The sequence below is a fragment of the Camarhynchus parvulus genome, chromosome 2 (genome assembly GCF_901933205.1).
Source record: "Camarhynchus parvulus chromosome 2, STF_HiC, whole genome shotgun sequence".
NCBI classification, from domain to species: Eukaryota; Metazoa; Chordata; class Aves; order Passeriformes; family Thraupidae; genus Camarhynchus; species Camarhynchus parvulus.
Genome location: NC_044572.1, coordinates 33,636,561 through 33,654,989, shown reverse-complemented (window position 1 = coordinate 33,654,989; position 18,429 = coordinate 33,636,561). Strand labels below are relative to the sequence as shown.

Below are 18,429 nucleotides of genomic sequence, written 5' to 3'. Positions count from 1 at the left end.
TGTTTTCACAGATCCACTAGCTTTATAAATATTGAATTTCAGGTGCATAGCTCATTGTACTGTGTTATCATTTATTTGGTTATAATTTGCATTTTCTCAAGTAAGTAAAATTTTGCATTTCTGTGGTTTTCCAGTGTTTTTATGCCAGCATTTCAGAAGAAAATTAAGCCAGTTCAGTTGATAATATTTGGTTTGGTATTTGAATAACAAGTTTTTGTTTTAAAAAAAGCATATTGATATTTTTGCATGGTTTTGAAAATTGGGAAATTTTGAGAACTGTGGCAGTAATCAGGACTGACACTGTATTCTCTAGCTATCTCATTGCTTAGCTATTTTTTTTTCTCCTGCTAGTGACAGGAGACAGTGTGGATGAATTTTCCTGGCAGAAGCTGGATATGTTCAAACCAGTATCCAGAATGCCAACAGACTATTAGCCTAAAGCACAGATTTCAGTGGTATACACCATGTACTGTCTGCTGGCAGGCTGATAGTTGGGAGGGGTACAAAGAGATGTAGGAAATTTAATCTTTTGATCTGTTAAGTCACTTTCTTCTTTAATAGCCCGTACAAATTCATATTTACCATGGAAGGATAATTTTCATGGTTCTCAGTATTAGTCAGTGTTTTGCTGTGGTTATTCAGGTAAAGTAAAAAAACCATCAGAACTTTCAAAGAATTCCCAAGTTGTAAAACTTCCCTTGGAAGATTCTTCAGGAAAAGAAATCTTTATGCTGTCTTCAGCAAACTAGTCTTTAGTCTTTTTGGTTTTTTAATAAAATCGTGGAGGAAAACTTGGCTAAGCAAAATGTAAAATTTCGTTAATAAAGGACCATTTTTCTTAATTAGCTATTTATTTTCTGCCTTAGTCACTATATATAATTTTGCAGTCCACAGCTGAATGTTACAAGCTATAACATAGCTTCTGAAACTGTAGTATTAAATAACTCTGTGTTCTGGGTGGAGCTAAGTTGATGCATGGAGTTTCTAGTTTAGTGGGATTTTAAACAATGGAGTTGTCCTTGTCCTAAAACAGAACATGTACCAGCTTTAAAGTTATTCCCGTCTGTTACAGCCCTTGAAGACAGAATTTTTTTATTAACTTGAGGTTTCAGTGACATAGTTTTAAGGGCCTTTAGTATTGTCTTCTGTGGTTTCACATCTGTGTGAAGCACATACCCAAAACTGCAGTGCCAACTACTGCCTTCCCCCTTAATCCTGTCTTCAAACTCAGCTCAGTTTGTGCGCTGTCTACCACACTCTGGCCCAATAGGAAAAAAGAGGTGTTAATCTAAGCTAACATCTTAATTTCCAGTTTTGTGTTGGCTTTTTTTCTTTTGTTCTCTTTCTCCTCACAAACTTGCATTATAGCAGTACTTTCCATGCTATGCAGTGTAATTTCCATTAAAATGATTCTAAAGATAAGTTTTGCTTCTTATTTTGGTGGTGCTTATTTGCTTCATGGAGGTAAAACTCCTTTTACAAAGCCCTTACAGAGCGGATAAGGTTGTAAATCCTGAAGTACTGTAATGTGACACATGACTGGCATTGGGGCTTTGTGTCATCTCTTCTTAGCCTGCCCATAACACAGAAAACTTCTGGGTGAGAAGGAGGTGAGGATGGTGAGATTCAGTGCTGTGATGATCTCCAGCCGATACAACTTGCATCAGTTCTTAGTTTTTGGTAAATTAAACTTGAGGATTGATTCAATCTCTGGTTGAGCACAGGAGGATGCAATGGAAACCTAGTGTTTGTCTTTTGATTCCTGTTATCAGTCTTCTGCCAATCTGTTTGGTCAAACTCAGGTTTCTGGGCAATTTGCAGTGTAGTTGGAAGTTTAGGTAGGGAAACTCTGTAACTAAGGCAAAGCTCAGGGAAAAGTAAGAAATGTCTTAACTTTCATGTAATGAGAAATGTGCTGTGCAAAAAGCCACTTCAATTTGTTTACTTATTTTAAACAAAGCATTTAAAATAGTTTAAAAAATTATATTGATGTTGTTTCAGAACATTTCTGACATTGAATATGAAGGTAGACAATGAACATCCTGTTTCTTTCTTATGATTGTCTCTTTAAGCAGCTTTCATGGTTTATTTTTTTCTAACAGTAAACTGCTGCAGTTAGGCAGCATAACAATACCATCTTCATCCTTTCTTCTTGCTGGACTGCTACAGTTTTGAAGAAGCAACTTCTTTTATGATGTTTACCCTTTTCATGAGCATGAGGGTGGGGGAGGGAAAAGAACATGTTCTCTGATTTACCTCCTCTTGGAAAGAAGTAAGGATTATCTAGTGGAGCTCGAGTGTAAATTTAATCTGTCAGTCATGAACACTCATGGCATATATTTGTTTTCTCAAGATATAATGTCATATATATTGACTTCTTGACACTAGAATTGAAGATTTCACAGCACTGTGTTAATGAAAATTCTTTTTCCAGATACCTTTGCTGCTTACAGGACAGTCAGGGTATGTGGGCCAAAACACAGTGTTTGGTGCCAAGCAGTCCCAGGTGTGCATTACAGCTGAACAATCAGTTCCTAAAACCAGTAGGCTTAAAGAACTGTTAATTTGCCCTTGCAAACCAGAAGAGTAGGTTTAAGTCAGCAGAGACATGGGTGATTATGGAGTCTGAGATGTTACCTGTGATCATTGCTGCTAAGTCATTAGATTACATATCTTGGCACATGGTCCAAATTCCCCGCGATGTTTATTGCTTGCCTTCGGTAGTTAGGGAACTCTTTAGTTCTCGTCCAGAAGTTGTATATAATGCTGATGTGCTGTCACTTTTTTTTCCACAGAAAGAATTCTAAGTGCTTTTAATTAGCAAATGATTTCAAAGTATAATATATAAGAAGGGTCAGGAATAATTGAAGTTGAAAAAACTTGTGTGTAGGATCTGCATTTTTGAGGACAGCACTAAAGCTAAGTTTTCGAAGTAATTTCTGAAAGTTTTTTTGAATAATTTCCATGAAAATACCTTTCAGATTCAAGAACACGGCAATGGACTCTTTTAAAACAGTGAGGATTCTACAATATTTTTTTCCAAAACTATAATCTCAGAGTTCTTAAGAAGTATTTTTCACTTGTTTAGCCAACATATTATTGTATAAATTGAGTATTTTTGCACATACTTTCTTGCTAATAGGTGAAGTACCAGAATGAGGACAAGGGGGTGCTACAGTGGTCTTACTCATCTGTAATTCAAAAGCAATTAAAGTAATACAAGAACAGTGAAAAGCAGATGTGAACTATGAATTAGTGTAGAGAGTAATAAAGGAAGAAATTTATTTTTCAGGTCCAAGATGTATTGTTTTGTTGTCTTGATCACTGGGATTTGGAATCTGCTAAGTGTCAGACATGGAAATGATTGAAAAACAATCTCTTAACTGGATATTGTTGAATGCCAGCAGCTCTGATGAAATGGAGCCGTGTCAGAATTCTGTCACTCTGGGTTTTGAGGCAATACTCTTATGGGATTTATATTTGCCTTGAAGTTATCCTTCAGCTAGTACTAAATGTTCACAGAGACATGAGTTACGAATTCAGAAAAATATTTAAAGACATTGCATCCACAAGGTGGTTAGGAACTTGATACCTGGACCTCAGCTTTTGTCTGTGACAAGAGCTTGGGCATAATCTTCAATTACTGTAATTCTACATCTAAAGAGGGAGCCCTTCTTTCCATTGATGTTGGGTGTCAGTGATGGAAGAGGAGGTAAGACAATCTGGTGTAGCTGAAAAGAATGAGATGTCCATTGAGTGGGAAGTGGCAGGTCTTTGTGAGGAAAAATAAGGTTCACAGGCTCTTCTGCATTTCTTTTAAAGTGAGTATAAAGTGGCCGTCTGTGAACAACAGGTGGCCCATAGCTGTCAGAAAGCCTACTGTCCATGGTGCAATTCACCTTCTGCTCCCTCATCACACACACTTCTGCAAAAGTCAGGAGGCCAGTAAAAGTGGAACAATAACTGAGTATTCATATTTAGTCTCATTTGCATGTGAGAGGTATATTGACTGATTGGACTCAGAGTGGGTTTGTCCACTGATTCATACTCTTAGAATAATGTTCTTTATTTATATTTTATTCAGTGATATATCTCTGCTGCGGAACATTTGGTCAGTTGCGAGATTCAAAGCAGTCAATTACAGTATCTACAATAAATGGAAAGTGTGGGCTATTAAGGATAGCTATTTGTTCTTCTCTCTTGGAACTGCATGAGAAACTTCATAGTTTCAGGCTTCATAGATTTCAGATTTTACAGGTGGAGAAAATAGAAGTGATTTTCCTAATGTTGTGGTCAGCTGTTAGAATTCATTGAAGGAGTTCATATGGGAAAGGCTGTGTTTATCAAAGTCTCACGTTAGCAAATGCTGGATTTTATTTATGTATTTCAGACTTTAAAAGAGAAGTACCCGAAAATCCAATCAGACCAAAAACCTAAACCAAAGCCGACAAAAAATACACCACTAAAAAAACCTGTTGTCTAGTGGAATTTTAAAACTTACTTGCTTAAAATTAGAAGACATATGAAAAATGGAAGTACTTTTAATCATACTTTTCTATGTTTAAAGAACTCCTTCAAAAAGTAATTAGCTCACAAATTATTGAAATGAATTTACTTATGGAAAGATGTTTTATTGCAGGTACTGGTCAGTAATTTTGATTCTGTTTTCAGTGTACCAGCATTAAACAATGACTCTATTGATTTGTAAAACCAGTCTGATGTGAACAGTATGTGACAGAAACTATTTGTTATTAAGAGATAGAATCCTGTCTCAGAAAAACTTGTCATTGTGTCAAGAAAAAAGTCACACAAAGTAATTTTATTTGTATCATAGTTTTTAGTGTTGATTCTGTTTCTGGCAGCTGGCTTCATGTTAAATGTGAACAAAGTTTTGTTATGCATGCATGTCTTCAATGGGTTGTGGACCCAAAGTATTTTCTTTTGAAAGCAAAGTTTTCTATGGTGGCACTGTTTTTATTTAATTAAGAAGCAGTGGAATACACTTTATGCAAGCATTCAGAGAAAATGTCTTGTTATGTGAGATAGGTTATTAAGTATAAATTTGAGGAGTTGCTGCAGTTTATTGAGTTAGAAGTAAAATGTAAATTTTATTATATATATTTATGAAAATAGAAATAAGTATTGGGTCCGTTCTACTGCTTAGGTATAAATGTGATAAATACTATATAGATAGATCAAAGAACCTTAATTTTTTGAATTTGTGATGAATGACTGCATATCAGGCTATTAAAACCATTAGATAGAATATTTTGAGAAACGAGCAATCAGAGGTTATATGGTGCCTCAGGCTATCGCTTCTCAACTTTTCTGGTTTCCACAAGGTAGCTATTAAAGAACCATAATTTGTACAACTGAATTCTCAAATAAGACCCAGCAAGGTGGGCTCTAAAGGCTGAATTAATCATTCTGTTACTGTAGATACAAATATCTGATTTGAATTTTTCAGCCTTAAGAAATGAATCAGCATAAATCCTTCTGTAAATGTCTTTTCCTTTCAGTTTGCTACTCACTTTTCTTCCCACTCTCCTCAAAATGGAGGCATTGACCAAAGAAAATACTACCAATTAACCAGAGCTTTGTGAATTTTTCTGGCTGTATGCATGTACATCTGATTTGTTTGCGTGTTGCAATGTACTGTGTTTGCAATAGATGTCATATTTAGTTTCACATATATAAAGCAGGTAATGCAGGAAAAGGCTGCTTGCTTCCTTGTCTTGGCTGCTGCTCCCTGGGCTGGGTACAAGTTTTTGAAAGAAACAGGATGGGTGCTTGTAGGAAAGGAAAATGGTTAGCAGGGTCCAGCTCCTGGACCACATGGGGGACCAGGCAGAGAGGGCAAGATGTTTCAGTCTGCTGTGCCCTAGAGGCAACAGAGGGATGATCCAGGGAAATGCAGGGTGCAGGCACACAGGTAAGCTTCAGCAGCAAAGGGCAGAATCTTTTCTTACGAAGTTGGAAGAGACTGAGGAAAGTTTTTTGGCAAGTCAGTGAGATTTGTTTAAATGGCAAGATAGGAGGACAGTCTTCTTATCCAGAAAAGGGATGGTTGTCACAGTGGATACTTTATTTCAGTCCTTTTTTTGAAGTCTTAACTTTTCCTCTGCCTAAAAACTCTGTGGTTTAATAAAAACTAGTTTAGGATCTCTGGTATTTACAATATCCTTGACGAAGATGTTCCAATACTTCCATCTTTGGGTTGTGGAAGTGTTCTGTCTTAGCAGTCTGTAACAATTATTCTGTCCTTGAATCTTAACATAGAACTGCGGATTAAAGGAAGGAATTGCATTTTCAAAAGAAGGCATTATCTACCGGAAAGCCTGTGGATCCTAGCGTGAGGGTCGTGCTTCCGTTGTCTTAAAACATACTAACTGAATTTATCTTGTTTGCATACCTCTCTCAAATTCTACTTCCTTAAAATTTAAGAAGAAATATCGGAAATACTTTGCAGTGAGGATGGTGAGGCATTGGAGCAGGTTGTCCAGAGAAGTTGTCTGGAAGTGTGTTAGGGTGGGTTGTGTGCAGCATTGAGGAACCTGATCCAGTGGAAGCTGTCCCTGCCCATGGCATGGGTGTTGGAATGAGATGATCTTAGAGGTTATTCCTAATCCAAATGATTGTATGATTCTCTGATAAGAAGTGACGCATTTCCACCAGTAGATGTTGAACCGCAATTTCAGATAATTCAGTTAACAAAAGTTCAAGATGGGTATGATTTTGTTATCACTTCCATACAGGTCATAAAACCTGTATAAACCTGGATAAATTGCCTATCTCAGACATACAGGTAGTGCCTTACAGTGTACCTGGGACTGTGTTGTGTTTCTGGCAGTCCAAAAGCACCATCTTGGAGTGAATTCTAGTAGTATGGAACTCCAGAAACCATGAGTTCTTTTGAGATACAGCTGCATGCCAATCCCACACTGACCTAGGGAGCTGCCTGGGGAGCAGTTGTCATCTCCTGCATATGAATTATTGCCCTGTCCCAGTGTCCTACCTCTTCTCTCTGAGGTGCATTGTGGTTTGTGGTGTGTAGGGCTAGTAAGATCTGACATCCAGGGTGGTGGCTCCCAGTATGGACCTAATGTGTGAGAATTGAAGAATGGGATAGCATTTGTAGCGGTTCATATGGGACTGTTATCCCAAATGTGGTACTTGTAAACAGTCTGCATTGCAACTATAATTTTCTGCATATTTCTGATTTAACCTGATACTACTGAATCATAGCAATAACAGTTTCACTTCATTTCATCATTTTAGTTGGAGAAAGGATTTAGTGTAGTTGACATAATTTTGTTTAATGGCCTGGCCCATAAACAGTGGAAAAGAGCAGTAGTGTGGGTTTGTTATTTTCAATGAAAATACCCAAAGGGTGAAAACTGCTGAATTTTTTTTTGTCAGTGTGCAGTTAGTGATCAACACAGGGAATGCAAAAATGTCCTGTTATAACATTTTTAAAGGAGTTACAAGAGAAGCATCTGGGAGCCAGACTTTGCTTGTGGAAACATGCCAACAACTGTATTGTGTTTCATTTCACTGACATGAGCTATGCCTTGCCTTTTGTCCCTTTTTTAAGTTCAGGAATCATACTATAAATTTGAATACATTAACCTTGCAGATTATTATAGGATATTATGTGGTTTAAGCAAGATGCTTTATGAATTGTGTGTATGTAAATTTTATGTCAAGTCCCATTTGTCATAATTAAGAATATGTAGTTTTCAGAAATGGCTTTTAAATTTAAGACTTGCTGCTGATCAATGATTATGAGAAACTTTACTTGACATTTACAGACTTTTTCTATCATATAAATTTGAGCTTGAGAAATATAACTGCTGTACATGGTTGTCAAATAACACTGTAGTACAGAGTTATACAGTATAGATTAGTTAATTGAATATTTGATTGCTAAATGTATTTACATTGGGAACTATTTATACTTTCTATGTAGATTTTAATAGCCACCACATTTATTTTAACAAAACATTTTAATTATAAGGTTTATAAAATGTCATGTTGAACACTTAAATTATTTACATAGCTAAGAGCTATTACAGGTTGAGAGAACAAACAAATTCATTTTAGTTACAGTGAATTCATATAAATCTTTATTATGTTTAGAAGAATATTCTTATGTACATGCCACACATATTTAGGCCAGCAATCTCTAGCACAGATTCCTGTGAAACTACAATAGAACCATGGAATAAACTTAAAAATTATTTTTGTTTTGTCCCTTTGAGAAAGTAATTTGCATTCTGTCCAATAATTTCAACTTTTTTTTTTTGCTAGGGTGATGGGGAACAGAGAAGGAAGCATTTTTTGCTCATCAGACAAATAATTAGATGAGCATGTAGAAACATTAAAATCCAAAAGATTTTCCTCTACATTGTTGAGACCTGTTAAGAGTAGAGTTATAAAATATTTTATTCTTTCTTTAAATGTTTAAGTATGGATTTATGTAGGATGCCTATGGTCTCAATTTGGGATGCCAAAATTGAGGCTTTAGAAACAATTTTAGAAGTAGAGCCAAAATTGTGCTTTTGTTGAAATTTAGCATGAAACTTCATCTTCAGAGATGCTTCTGTTCAGGTGTGGAAGTTGTTACCTAATGTCTTGATCAAAAAAATAAAGGTAAGATTTAAAAATTACCTAGTAAGACTTAAGGAATTTGTACTGAGCTGTATTTTGAAATCACTTATGAAATTTTCACCTTCTCTGATGGCCCATCAAACAGTTTTTTGATTTCTGAGTTTAATATGTTTTGACCAGTTCACTCAGCGTATATGATTAGACAAATACTTGATTTCTGACAAAAAAATCCCGTGACAGTGACTTTATTTGTAAATACAAAGTGTCTGTGAATATGAAATTGGGAAATCAGTGAATGAGTTTCTGGAAGTGGATCTCTAGAATTTCTTTTATTCTTCATTATAATCATTGTGTGCATGTCCACGATGAACTTGCTTGTGATGACCTTTATCTTTTCTCTTGAGAAGAATTACTATTATCAGGTCTTTCTTTATGAGGAAATAGAAAGGTCAGTGCAAAAGCCATCTCGTATTTCTATGCAGTGCACATTGCACTTTGGCATATTTATATTGAATTTTATTAATAATAATTATATAATTTTGTCAAATAAATGTTAATATCCCAAAATTAGGCATTCTACATGTGTGACAGTGTTCACAGGGGTCTTAGGATGAGGGAAGAGACAAGGATCTGACTTCATGTTTCAGAAGGCTTGATTTCTTATTTTATGATATATATTACATTAAAACTATACTAAAAGAATAGAAGAAAGGATTTCATCAGAAGGCTAGCTAAGAATAGAATAGGAAGAATGATAACAAAAGCTTCTGTCTCAGACAGAGAGTCTGGGCCAGCTGACTGTGATTGGCTGTTCATTACAAACAACCAACATGAGCCAATCACAGATGCACCTGCTGCATTCCACAGCAGCAGATAACCATTGTTTACATTTTGTTCCTGAAGCCTCTCAGCTTCTCAGGAGGAAAAATCCTAAGGAAAGGATTTTCCATAAAAGATGTCTGCGACCAACGAGCTTTCCCCTGGTAAATACTCCTGCTTTTTCTAACTTCTTTCTATCTCCTCTCCTCCAAAGCTTGCTATTGGTGTAACTGAGATTTGGCATGGTTCTCTTTCTCCTAGTTCTGTCAGACTAGCAATTTTTTTTCCTACTTTAACTTTGAATTGAAATACTCTTAATTCTTTTGCATCTATGCTACCCCCCCCCCCCCCAAAAAAAAAAAAAGGAATGTAGAGTATGTAAAAAGATTTAGAAGATTCTGTTTGGTTGGATTTGATTTGGTTTTAATCAGAGATTTTAGATTATTTGTTGTTTGGAAGACTAGTGCAAGGAAGTGGCCAGCCAAATTGAATTGAGCTGTCACTCAAAACATGACTGAAGATTGCTTATTTGCAAGGAGAGCTCCAAGCAGGAAGCTGAGTTCATGAAATCTTAATATAGTCATAACTGGAACTGGGAATTGCCTGACCTCTGTGGATTATTCAGTTGTCCCTGTGAATATATTCTGTTTGGTCATTCAGGTGACTAAGAATATTTTTCCTCCCATTTTGACAGTTTTTTCTTAAAATCTGAAGGGCCCTTATGAAGCCCTGGAACAGCCACTTTCATACTAACAACTTCTGTGTTTGGTAATTGTACAAAATTGTGGGATCTGAAGAGGATGTTGGCTGTGACTGCAGAATGGGGCAAAGGCAGGCAAGCAAAGTTACTGGAATATTTGGTACTGGGGGAAGGAAAAAAAAAGAAAGAGGAAAGGTGTTAACATATATTTAGGTCTCAGCAAGTAGAAAAGGTAAGTAAAGCAAAGTAAAGGATTCTCCTAGATTTCATGAAAATTGGTGAAAGGCTCACAGTAAAGTGTGAAGATCCACTTTGCAGCAACTATGGATGACCTTGCCAAAAATGTCTTTTTAATTTTTTTTTATTTATTTTGTGTGTGTGAGAGTAGCTGTTTTTCCTCCAGAGATGTGCTCTTTGATAACTTGTTTCTTGTTTTTTCCAGAAAAATAGTGAGAGGCCAAAAATATCTTTCAGCTTTTAAAAATGTAATTTTTAAAATCCATTGTGCTACTATAGTTCTTGTGAATTCCTATGTGTGCGGTAATATAGGAAAAATGTGGTGTCTTTTTCACAGATGTATTTAGAAAGATACTTTTTTTCTCTCAAACAGTTCTCCAAATGTACTAATTTCTTTCTGTTACTTCTCTCTGTTATTATTCTTCATAGCAACAGTTATATGATTCAAATGTTACTCTGTTCAACACTAGAGAATCACAGCCATAAAGTGTATTTGCTAGTTGTCCTTAGTGGGACTGGGAATTTTTTAGTTTACTCTTTAGTTTAGCAAATGCTGTAACTGCAAAATATTTTTCTTAGGAAAGGGATGTTGTGTCTGCTTTTTGGTTTTGGTTAAGCTAGATGTGCTAGGATTCACTGGGTGGTGCCACAGAAAGGTTGTTTTGAGAGAGTTTTTTTCTCCTGAAAATGTCTAAGTGACATTCCACTACTCCCATGTGACTTTTCTCTTGCAGCAGTGATCCTGAGTTAATTTACAATAAAATCTACTAATCTTTTCTGTGAGGATGATAAGGTAACTTTCTCAAGGTCTTCTCAACAGAAGGCAGTGCTTCACTTGTAGCTGAGCTGGCTGGTTTAGTTATTGTTTAGACAACTGGGAGTAACAGTGGTGCACAGTAGCACCTTTTAAAGATAAAAGGAGTGCAACTGAGGGGAAAAAAGTACAGGATTTCTCAAGGAGTACAGGAAGCCTCACATCTGGAGACTTGGCAAGATCTGGACAAAACTGAGTAATTTGAGCTAATCCTGTTCTAGAAAGTCATTAGCTTCAGCTGTGTCATACATGAGCTATTAAAATGCACAGGCCCTTTTAAACTGCTGCTGAACAGTTTAGTGTGGAGTACCAAAAGAGGCCAAATGCTGTTTCCTAGAAACCTGATCTAACTTTCTGAGTTAGAGCAGTGTGTTAGACTGAGCAATTTCCACAGATCCCATCTCTCCCAAAGTTATTTTGTTATTCTAGCTTTTTCACTTTGTAAAGCCAGTGCTACTTATTCAAGGCCATTGAGAAGCCAGGACATTGTTAATATTAATAGCAGTCTTCTGTTACTGTTTACTGCGTGGGAAAAGTGGTGTGTATATTTAACCTTACTTTAGATAATGGTTGTTTTCAGAGAGCTGGTCAAAACTTGTGCAAAAGTGTTAGTTGGAGGTCCCATCCTGTTTAGATGGTGGTATATTTGAGTGAAACCTTTTGCCTCCATCTTGGAGTCAGACTTGGATCACATGTGTTGGGAGAAACTTGGGTTAGGAATTGGCATCTCAGTATGCATACTATGTTTCTTTAAGATGTATTTTTATATTTTTCACAACCCAGAGATCTCTTTCTGTATTCTTTTGGAATACAATTCTGTACTGCCTGTTTCCCATCATATTTCTGAACACAGTGATGACCATTTAGTTAGAAGATGCAACTTCTGCTTTCACTGACATATGTTGATGTCATCTTGTCTGCAATCCCAGTGTTTAGCCTGTGTTTGGGTGACCTGTTTCTATCATTCTGCTTGTGTTGTGGAATTGGTTTTTTTCACACTCAAGTCTGCCACATAGGAATATAACTTTTTTTGTTTGAGCTGTTGGGTGGCAACTAGCTGACCCATAGAAGTATCAATAAAATGTCCTCTCTTCTGTCATGGTAAGAAATTCTCACGTTTATAATCTCTTCTCTAGCAGCCAACTTGTTTCCCACTTCTCTCACTGTCCTGGAGGCATTTTCCTTCTCAAACCATGCACTGTTGTACAGTCAGGTGGAACTTTAATAAAACAAGAGTCTGTCTCCCCCTCTCTGCTGCTCCCAAGAACTCACACTATGCCTAGACAATAGCACCTTCAGCAGCCTTTTTCAAATTGCTTTGTTATTTACACCAGGCTGCTAATGGTGAGGTGAAATGTCAAGAAGCTTTGTGTAAATCTTCCAGTAAACTGCCATGTCCCAGAGGAGCTGGGGGAAAGGGACAGATCTTTGGGAATATAGGAGGATTATCAGAGATGGAGTTTTGCATTTGAAGATCTCTTTGTATGGAGAGATCTCTCTCATATATAATGGGTGGATCTGGAGTCTGAAAGAAGATACCAGAAATGAAAATCCCTGCCATTAAAAATACACAAACCAAGGTAAGTAAGCCTACTAGATTTTCTATGAAGCTGTTTAGGCTAAAACACTCTAAGAGTTTGGGTGAGGTGTACAGGCCTGTACAGGTGAGAATGCTGCAGAGAACCCCATCCCCAAGGCTGGGGAGCACTGACCTCAGGTAAGGCAATTTGCTGGCCCTGCACAAAACAGGGCATTAATACTTATTCCTTTGACCCAGGTGGTCACCAGCCCTCACCACAAATGCTAGCAGAAGATGTCAGTTTGGCCAAATTATGTAAACAATCTTCTTCTTAAATTTTGTGCATTTTTTGCTGATTCTCTGGAAATATTAAATATTTCTCTGAACAAATACTCTTGTTTTTAAAAAAGCCAATTCTTGCTAATTTAAAAAAATGTAGCTGGGTTGATTTATGTTTCTTATTGGAGTAATAATCCATCTGTTATGGGGGGTGGGTCCATTCATAAAACTGTAAATTCTGGAGAGAAAAGATCTTGACTCTTTCCCATGGTGAGCATTTATTTGGGTTTGAGTTTTCTTGTTTGCATTTGTGTGGAGTCTTATTTGGCAGCAAAAAAGCAGCGTGGAGGAGTAATACTCTTGGTGTTAACATATCATTATTTCTTCTATTTTTCTTGGGCAGAACAGTGTAGACCTGTGATACTCAGTGTCATCAGAGTTCATGTACGCACCTGTTTTTTTGCATGCATCTATTCTCCCTGCCAAGTACAATAGTAAAGACACTGTGTAGTTTTTTAAATTGTTTCTTTAATAATAAAATTTTTTTGTGGGGCGTCTATCTTACAAGACTAGTTTGTATGCTTATAACCTTCTGACACTACAGTGAGATTTCAAATGAAGAGACATGAATGTGCATTACAAGTGTCTGATTGCTTGTATCATTATGAAATAGATGAAAAATTACTTCACTGCAGTACTTTTTATCTGAACTGATCAAAACATCTTCCAGTCATGTTGCTAACAATATGTGATAGGAATAATAACTTCACTTGTTGTTGTGTTCTGTGCTGCAGCCGAGAGGCATGTAAATACAAGCTGCTTATTTGCAAGAAGCTTCCAGATTTGCAATATGATTGCTATGGAAACCACACAATGAAAAGCTTATAACCATCTGTGTGGTTTGGTAGATTTTGCTGCATAGCTGAGCTGGTTTTGTTTACTGTAATCAAAGCATTGAATAGAATACATTAACTCACAAACTGGGATTATTCAAGGTGTAAACTAGTATTGTGCAATGAGACTGTGTCAGAAACTATAGGGCAATAGAATACCAAATAATAATGGCATTACATTAGAATCTAATGTAAAAAGATGTTTAGGTAACATGTTAGTAGAGGAAACTCCTAAATTTATGCATGTTTATCATGGAGATACCACATTCCATTGGAGGAATGCACTGTTCAAACCAAACTTATCCATTTTATACTTAAGTAGTCCAGTCTTTTTCCTTCCTCCCTTTAATGGATTTATATAAAAAAACCTCAGCAAATGTAGGGTTCATTGTTCGCTTTTAATATTTTGTAGATGGTAGAATCATATGTGATTAAGTGATTATTTTTCTGCTTTTCCTTCAAACTGCAAATTAAATAAGTAAATTATTTTTAACAACTTTAATGTACTAACTGAAGAAAACCTTTAACAAATGTAGTTAGTTCCTTGTTGCATTGTCACAAGAATTTTGTAGGTTGTTTGCCATTAAGGTCATTAGTGTCAGCATAGTATGGAACATAATCTGTATCTCAGGAGTTCTTAGGATCTACAGCTCTGGAAGAGTTCATTGGTTGGTTAGTGTAGATTAGTTTCATTTTGGCATAGTGAGAAGGTGGAAAAGAGTATTTTCTCTCTGCAGTGATAGTGATGGTGTGAAGAAGATGTACAGATGAAAAACTGGAACAGATTATTTTAAAGGTATGCATGACTCCTTATACAGAGTATCTAAAAAACCAGAAGTATTTCTACTGTATTTTTTAATTTAATTTTTAATCTTTTGACTCTGTGCCATGTTGCAACACAAAGTTATGCATGTTGCATCAGACTGCAGCTGTAATTCCTGAGGTAATCGAGGTTGCTGTGTTTAAAGGACGCCGCCTGCACATAGTTACTGCTTCAGGCCATAATATCAGAAAATATGAGTTAAGAACCACAGGTTCTCTTTTACTACCCTAAGCCAAGCCTACTACAACTGCTCCACTCTGAACATGATTGCATTAGCAAACAGTGTGAACCATTTGCAACAGATTCATAAAGCAGAAGTTTGCACCAAGGACCTGATGTTTGTTGTGCAAGTTTCAGAGGAGGTTTCCTATGCAGTTGCTTCAGCCTGATACCATGGACTGAATGCCCATTAGCAGCTGGACCATGTCCACCATGCTTCTGGAGTGCCTTTTCCAGTCTAATTGTACCTGAAACTTTGTCCTCTCTGTGATAACTCTGTAGTGTAAAGCAAGGTGGGATGAGTGGGGATGGTTGAGATCCAAATCAGTATGTAAATATGGTGAGTTTTTTGCTTGACTTGGACACCTTTTGGAATTCAAAGAGCTTTGATTCAGACATTTTCATATCTTCAGATGTGGATCTGGTCAACTCGCGTTTCTAGGAAATAAATATTTCTGAAGAATACATATATTCTAAATATTTTCTGTGAAATCAGAATGCAGTTTACATGTATTCAGCAGTACCTTACATGTATTCAGCAGTCCCTTACAAAAAAGTCTCTTCAAACCTCTGCTGTTGCATTACTTTAGTTGAGATACCCTCTACTGGAGTCAGTCCTCAGTTTAAACTGGTCTGATGACCATGACGAGTGATAGAGTTAAAATCCATAGGACATTCAACACAGCAAGTGCTTTAGGTCCAAACATTCAGTAACAGGTAATATTAACATCTATTTAATGAAAGAATAATATGATAGTGTGTGTGTTGGATGAAGGTATTTTTTTCTGGGAAAAGGGAGAAATTCTAGAAAATGTGACTGATACTGGGGTACTACTCCCTGTGAGGGGTGTAACCGTGGTAGGGAACCCACAGAATGACAGTGCCTCCTAGTGCTTTGGACAGCACATAGGGATGAACTTTTGCCATTTATGCTCCAATTGTGAGTTCTTAAAATAAACAGATGAGCATACTTGGAAATCTGTGACAAATGTTAATGCCAAGTAGGGGAATACATTTGAACATCTGAATGCAGTACATAGTTTAGAGTGTTTTGTGTGTACTACAGCTTCAGATATCTCCTGATCTATTGCTAGGATTTTTTTTCTTGTTCTTTTTCCACCCCACCTTGGCTTAAAAAATAGCTTATATTAATCTTTACCAGATTTTTAACTAGTCAAGATTCAAGAACAAAAAATCTTGCTGGCTTAGTAGGGCAGAATTTCAAAACTCTTTGTAGAGTGAATCTTATGTTCTAATTGTAATATTTGTAGGACTATGTATAGAGGTTAGCAGCAATTATGCATACTCATTCCAACAGGTCTACTCTTGTGCTTTAAACATCTGCTTTAATGTTTGCAGGAGCAGTCTTGTGGATAGATTAAATTTTTACAAGGTTACAAAATCCTTTGAACTTTTGATATAAAATTCACTCTTTGTCAAAGTAAATGGGCAATTACATAAGAGTTTCACAATGAGGAACATTTTAAATACTGTGAGTGATTCGTCTGTTGTCTGTCATTAGTAAAATATCAAAACTAGTTGCTGAAATGTGTATCTTAAAAAGAAGCTTGACTATCTGTATATAATGTGATGAGTAGCAAAGCCAGAGAATTTAAATGTATTAAAAGTCCAATTCATGTTTGAGAAGTGGGTTTATCAATATACTGTTTCCTCATTCAGTACAGCAGCCTTGTCAGTTTTGATATATTGTAAATGCCAAGATAAATTTGTTTCTACTTCCTTATGAACCTAAAGACAGAATTGAGCTAAAAGTTTGTTCCTCTTTTTTACACGATCAACAGAATTGTTGACTGAAAAATACAAGGAGCAGATCTGGTATCCCTGTACTGGGAAATGTGAGGAGCAGATCTGATGTCCCTGTACTGAGTAGAGTGTGGATTTATTCAAGTGAGGGTCTGGACTTGAGAGAGTTCAGCGTCTGTGCCAGACAGGGAGGATGGAGCACATCTTTCGAAGTTGCCTGTGGGGATTTCAGACTGTTCCAAGCCTGCTAGCCAGAAAAAATACTTTAGAGCTGATCACTGCCAGGTTTTCTCTTTTCTTGTCTCCTAAACTTGCCCTAAGTAATTTGATAGAGTCTGGCTTGCTTAAAACATGGTCAGGCACAATGGGCAGGAGTAGTGAAGGGCATGGTATCTGTAGTGGCTGTGTTCCCATCATGCAGGTGTTGAGCTACTGTGTCTGTAGGACAGTGTGGAAGGTAAGATTTTATCTGCCTTTGTTGCATACTGCTCTCTACAACTGAGTTATTGCTTGGGCTGGGGATACTTTTTCACACCTTGGTTTCCTTTTCTTTATCTTTTTCTGGCAAGAAATGTATGCAGCAGAAGAGGACCCTCATTCTAATTGCCTCGGATTGACTGAAAATCAGCAGAACTGCAGCTCTATATAACTGCATTCAGACCAGTGTGAAAAGGGAAACAGATGTTCACAATTGAGATTTTGAAAGAAAGCTCTTGGAGTGTTTGGATGGATGGCGGAAACCACAGAAATAACAATGTTCCAACTTCTGTATAAGTGCAAAATAGTAAACAAGGCTTACAGTCTGGAAATACAGAGTGTGTTTTTCAGACTGATGTGGGCTGTAATTCCTGTCAGCTGAGGTGGCCTTTCAGAATTTCATTTGCAGTTATGTGTTTTGCAGAAGAACGTCTTTCTCCAAAAGCTGAAGTGCCAAGCAATGAGAGCCAGGAGGAAGTTACCATTGATTCAGGTAATTAAAACCTTTCCTCTTTATTTTGTGTATACATATTCTTTTTACCTTTATTTTCTTCTCTCTTCCATTTGCTGTTTTGAAATAATGTTTTTATAGCTCTGTAAAGCTGTCTTTTTTTACCTGGTATGTGATGGCAGCAAAACTGCTTAAGTACCACTTAGGATGCATGAAAACCACTCGAGAAGGATTTATAAAGTAAGCCAATTTATACAAGGTATTCCTTCCTGAATTACTTTGTAATGACTCAATTAGCTTTCATTTCTGCACAAAGGAGATTTAGTTGCATAAATTAGCTTATCATCATTGAGGAAGTGTCACTGCTAAAGGACAGTTTATAGATACAACATGCAGTTGCTGTCAAACCTATAAGAATGTAATATAGACATCTGTGTATACTTTGTGCTTGAGCAGAACAGACTTCTGCCATTCAGAGACTAACAGGGGACAACAAGTTGCCCAAGGGACTGGCAATGTAGACGTCTCTGAAAAGGTCAACTTGACACAGGCTCTGACAATCGACCCAAAGCTCTGTCTTCTTTGATAAAAATCAGATAAACTTAAGACCACTAATTGATCTGCAGCCTGTTTAAATGTTGGCCATGCATATCTTCATTGCATATGATTACCAGAGAAAGCAAATGAATCAGGTAAGAAATGCCAGAGTCCAGTGACAGCAGCATAAAAATTGGAAAAGGACACAAATGCCCAGAAAGGCTGTGAAGGATATTCTCTCAGCTTTAGCTTGGCAAAGCGCCCTTGTGCTAATTATCTCTGGGACT

General features: G+C 36.8%; 1 protein-coding gene across 1 annotated transcript in view; it reads left to right on the top strand.

The window, feature by feature from the left end:
• Window positions 1-18,429, top strand: part of SKAP2 (src kinase associated phosphoprotein 2) — a 119,773-nt gene that overhangs the window by 83,779 nt on the left and 17,565 nt on the right. The window contains exon 10 of the mRNA XM_030943616.1: window positions 17,579-17,647. Coding sequence (XP_030799476.1) covers window positions 17,579-17,647 — 69 coding nt within the window. The remainder of the gene's footprint in view (window positions 1-17,578; window positions 17,648-18,429) is intronic.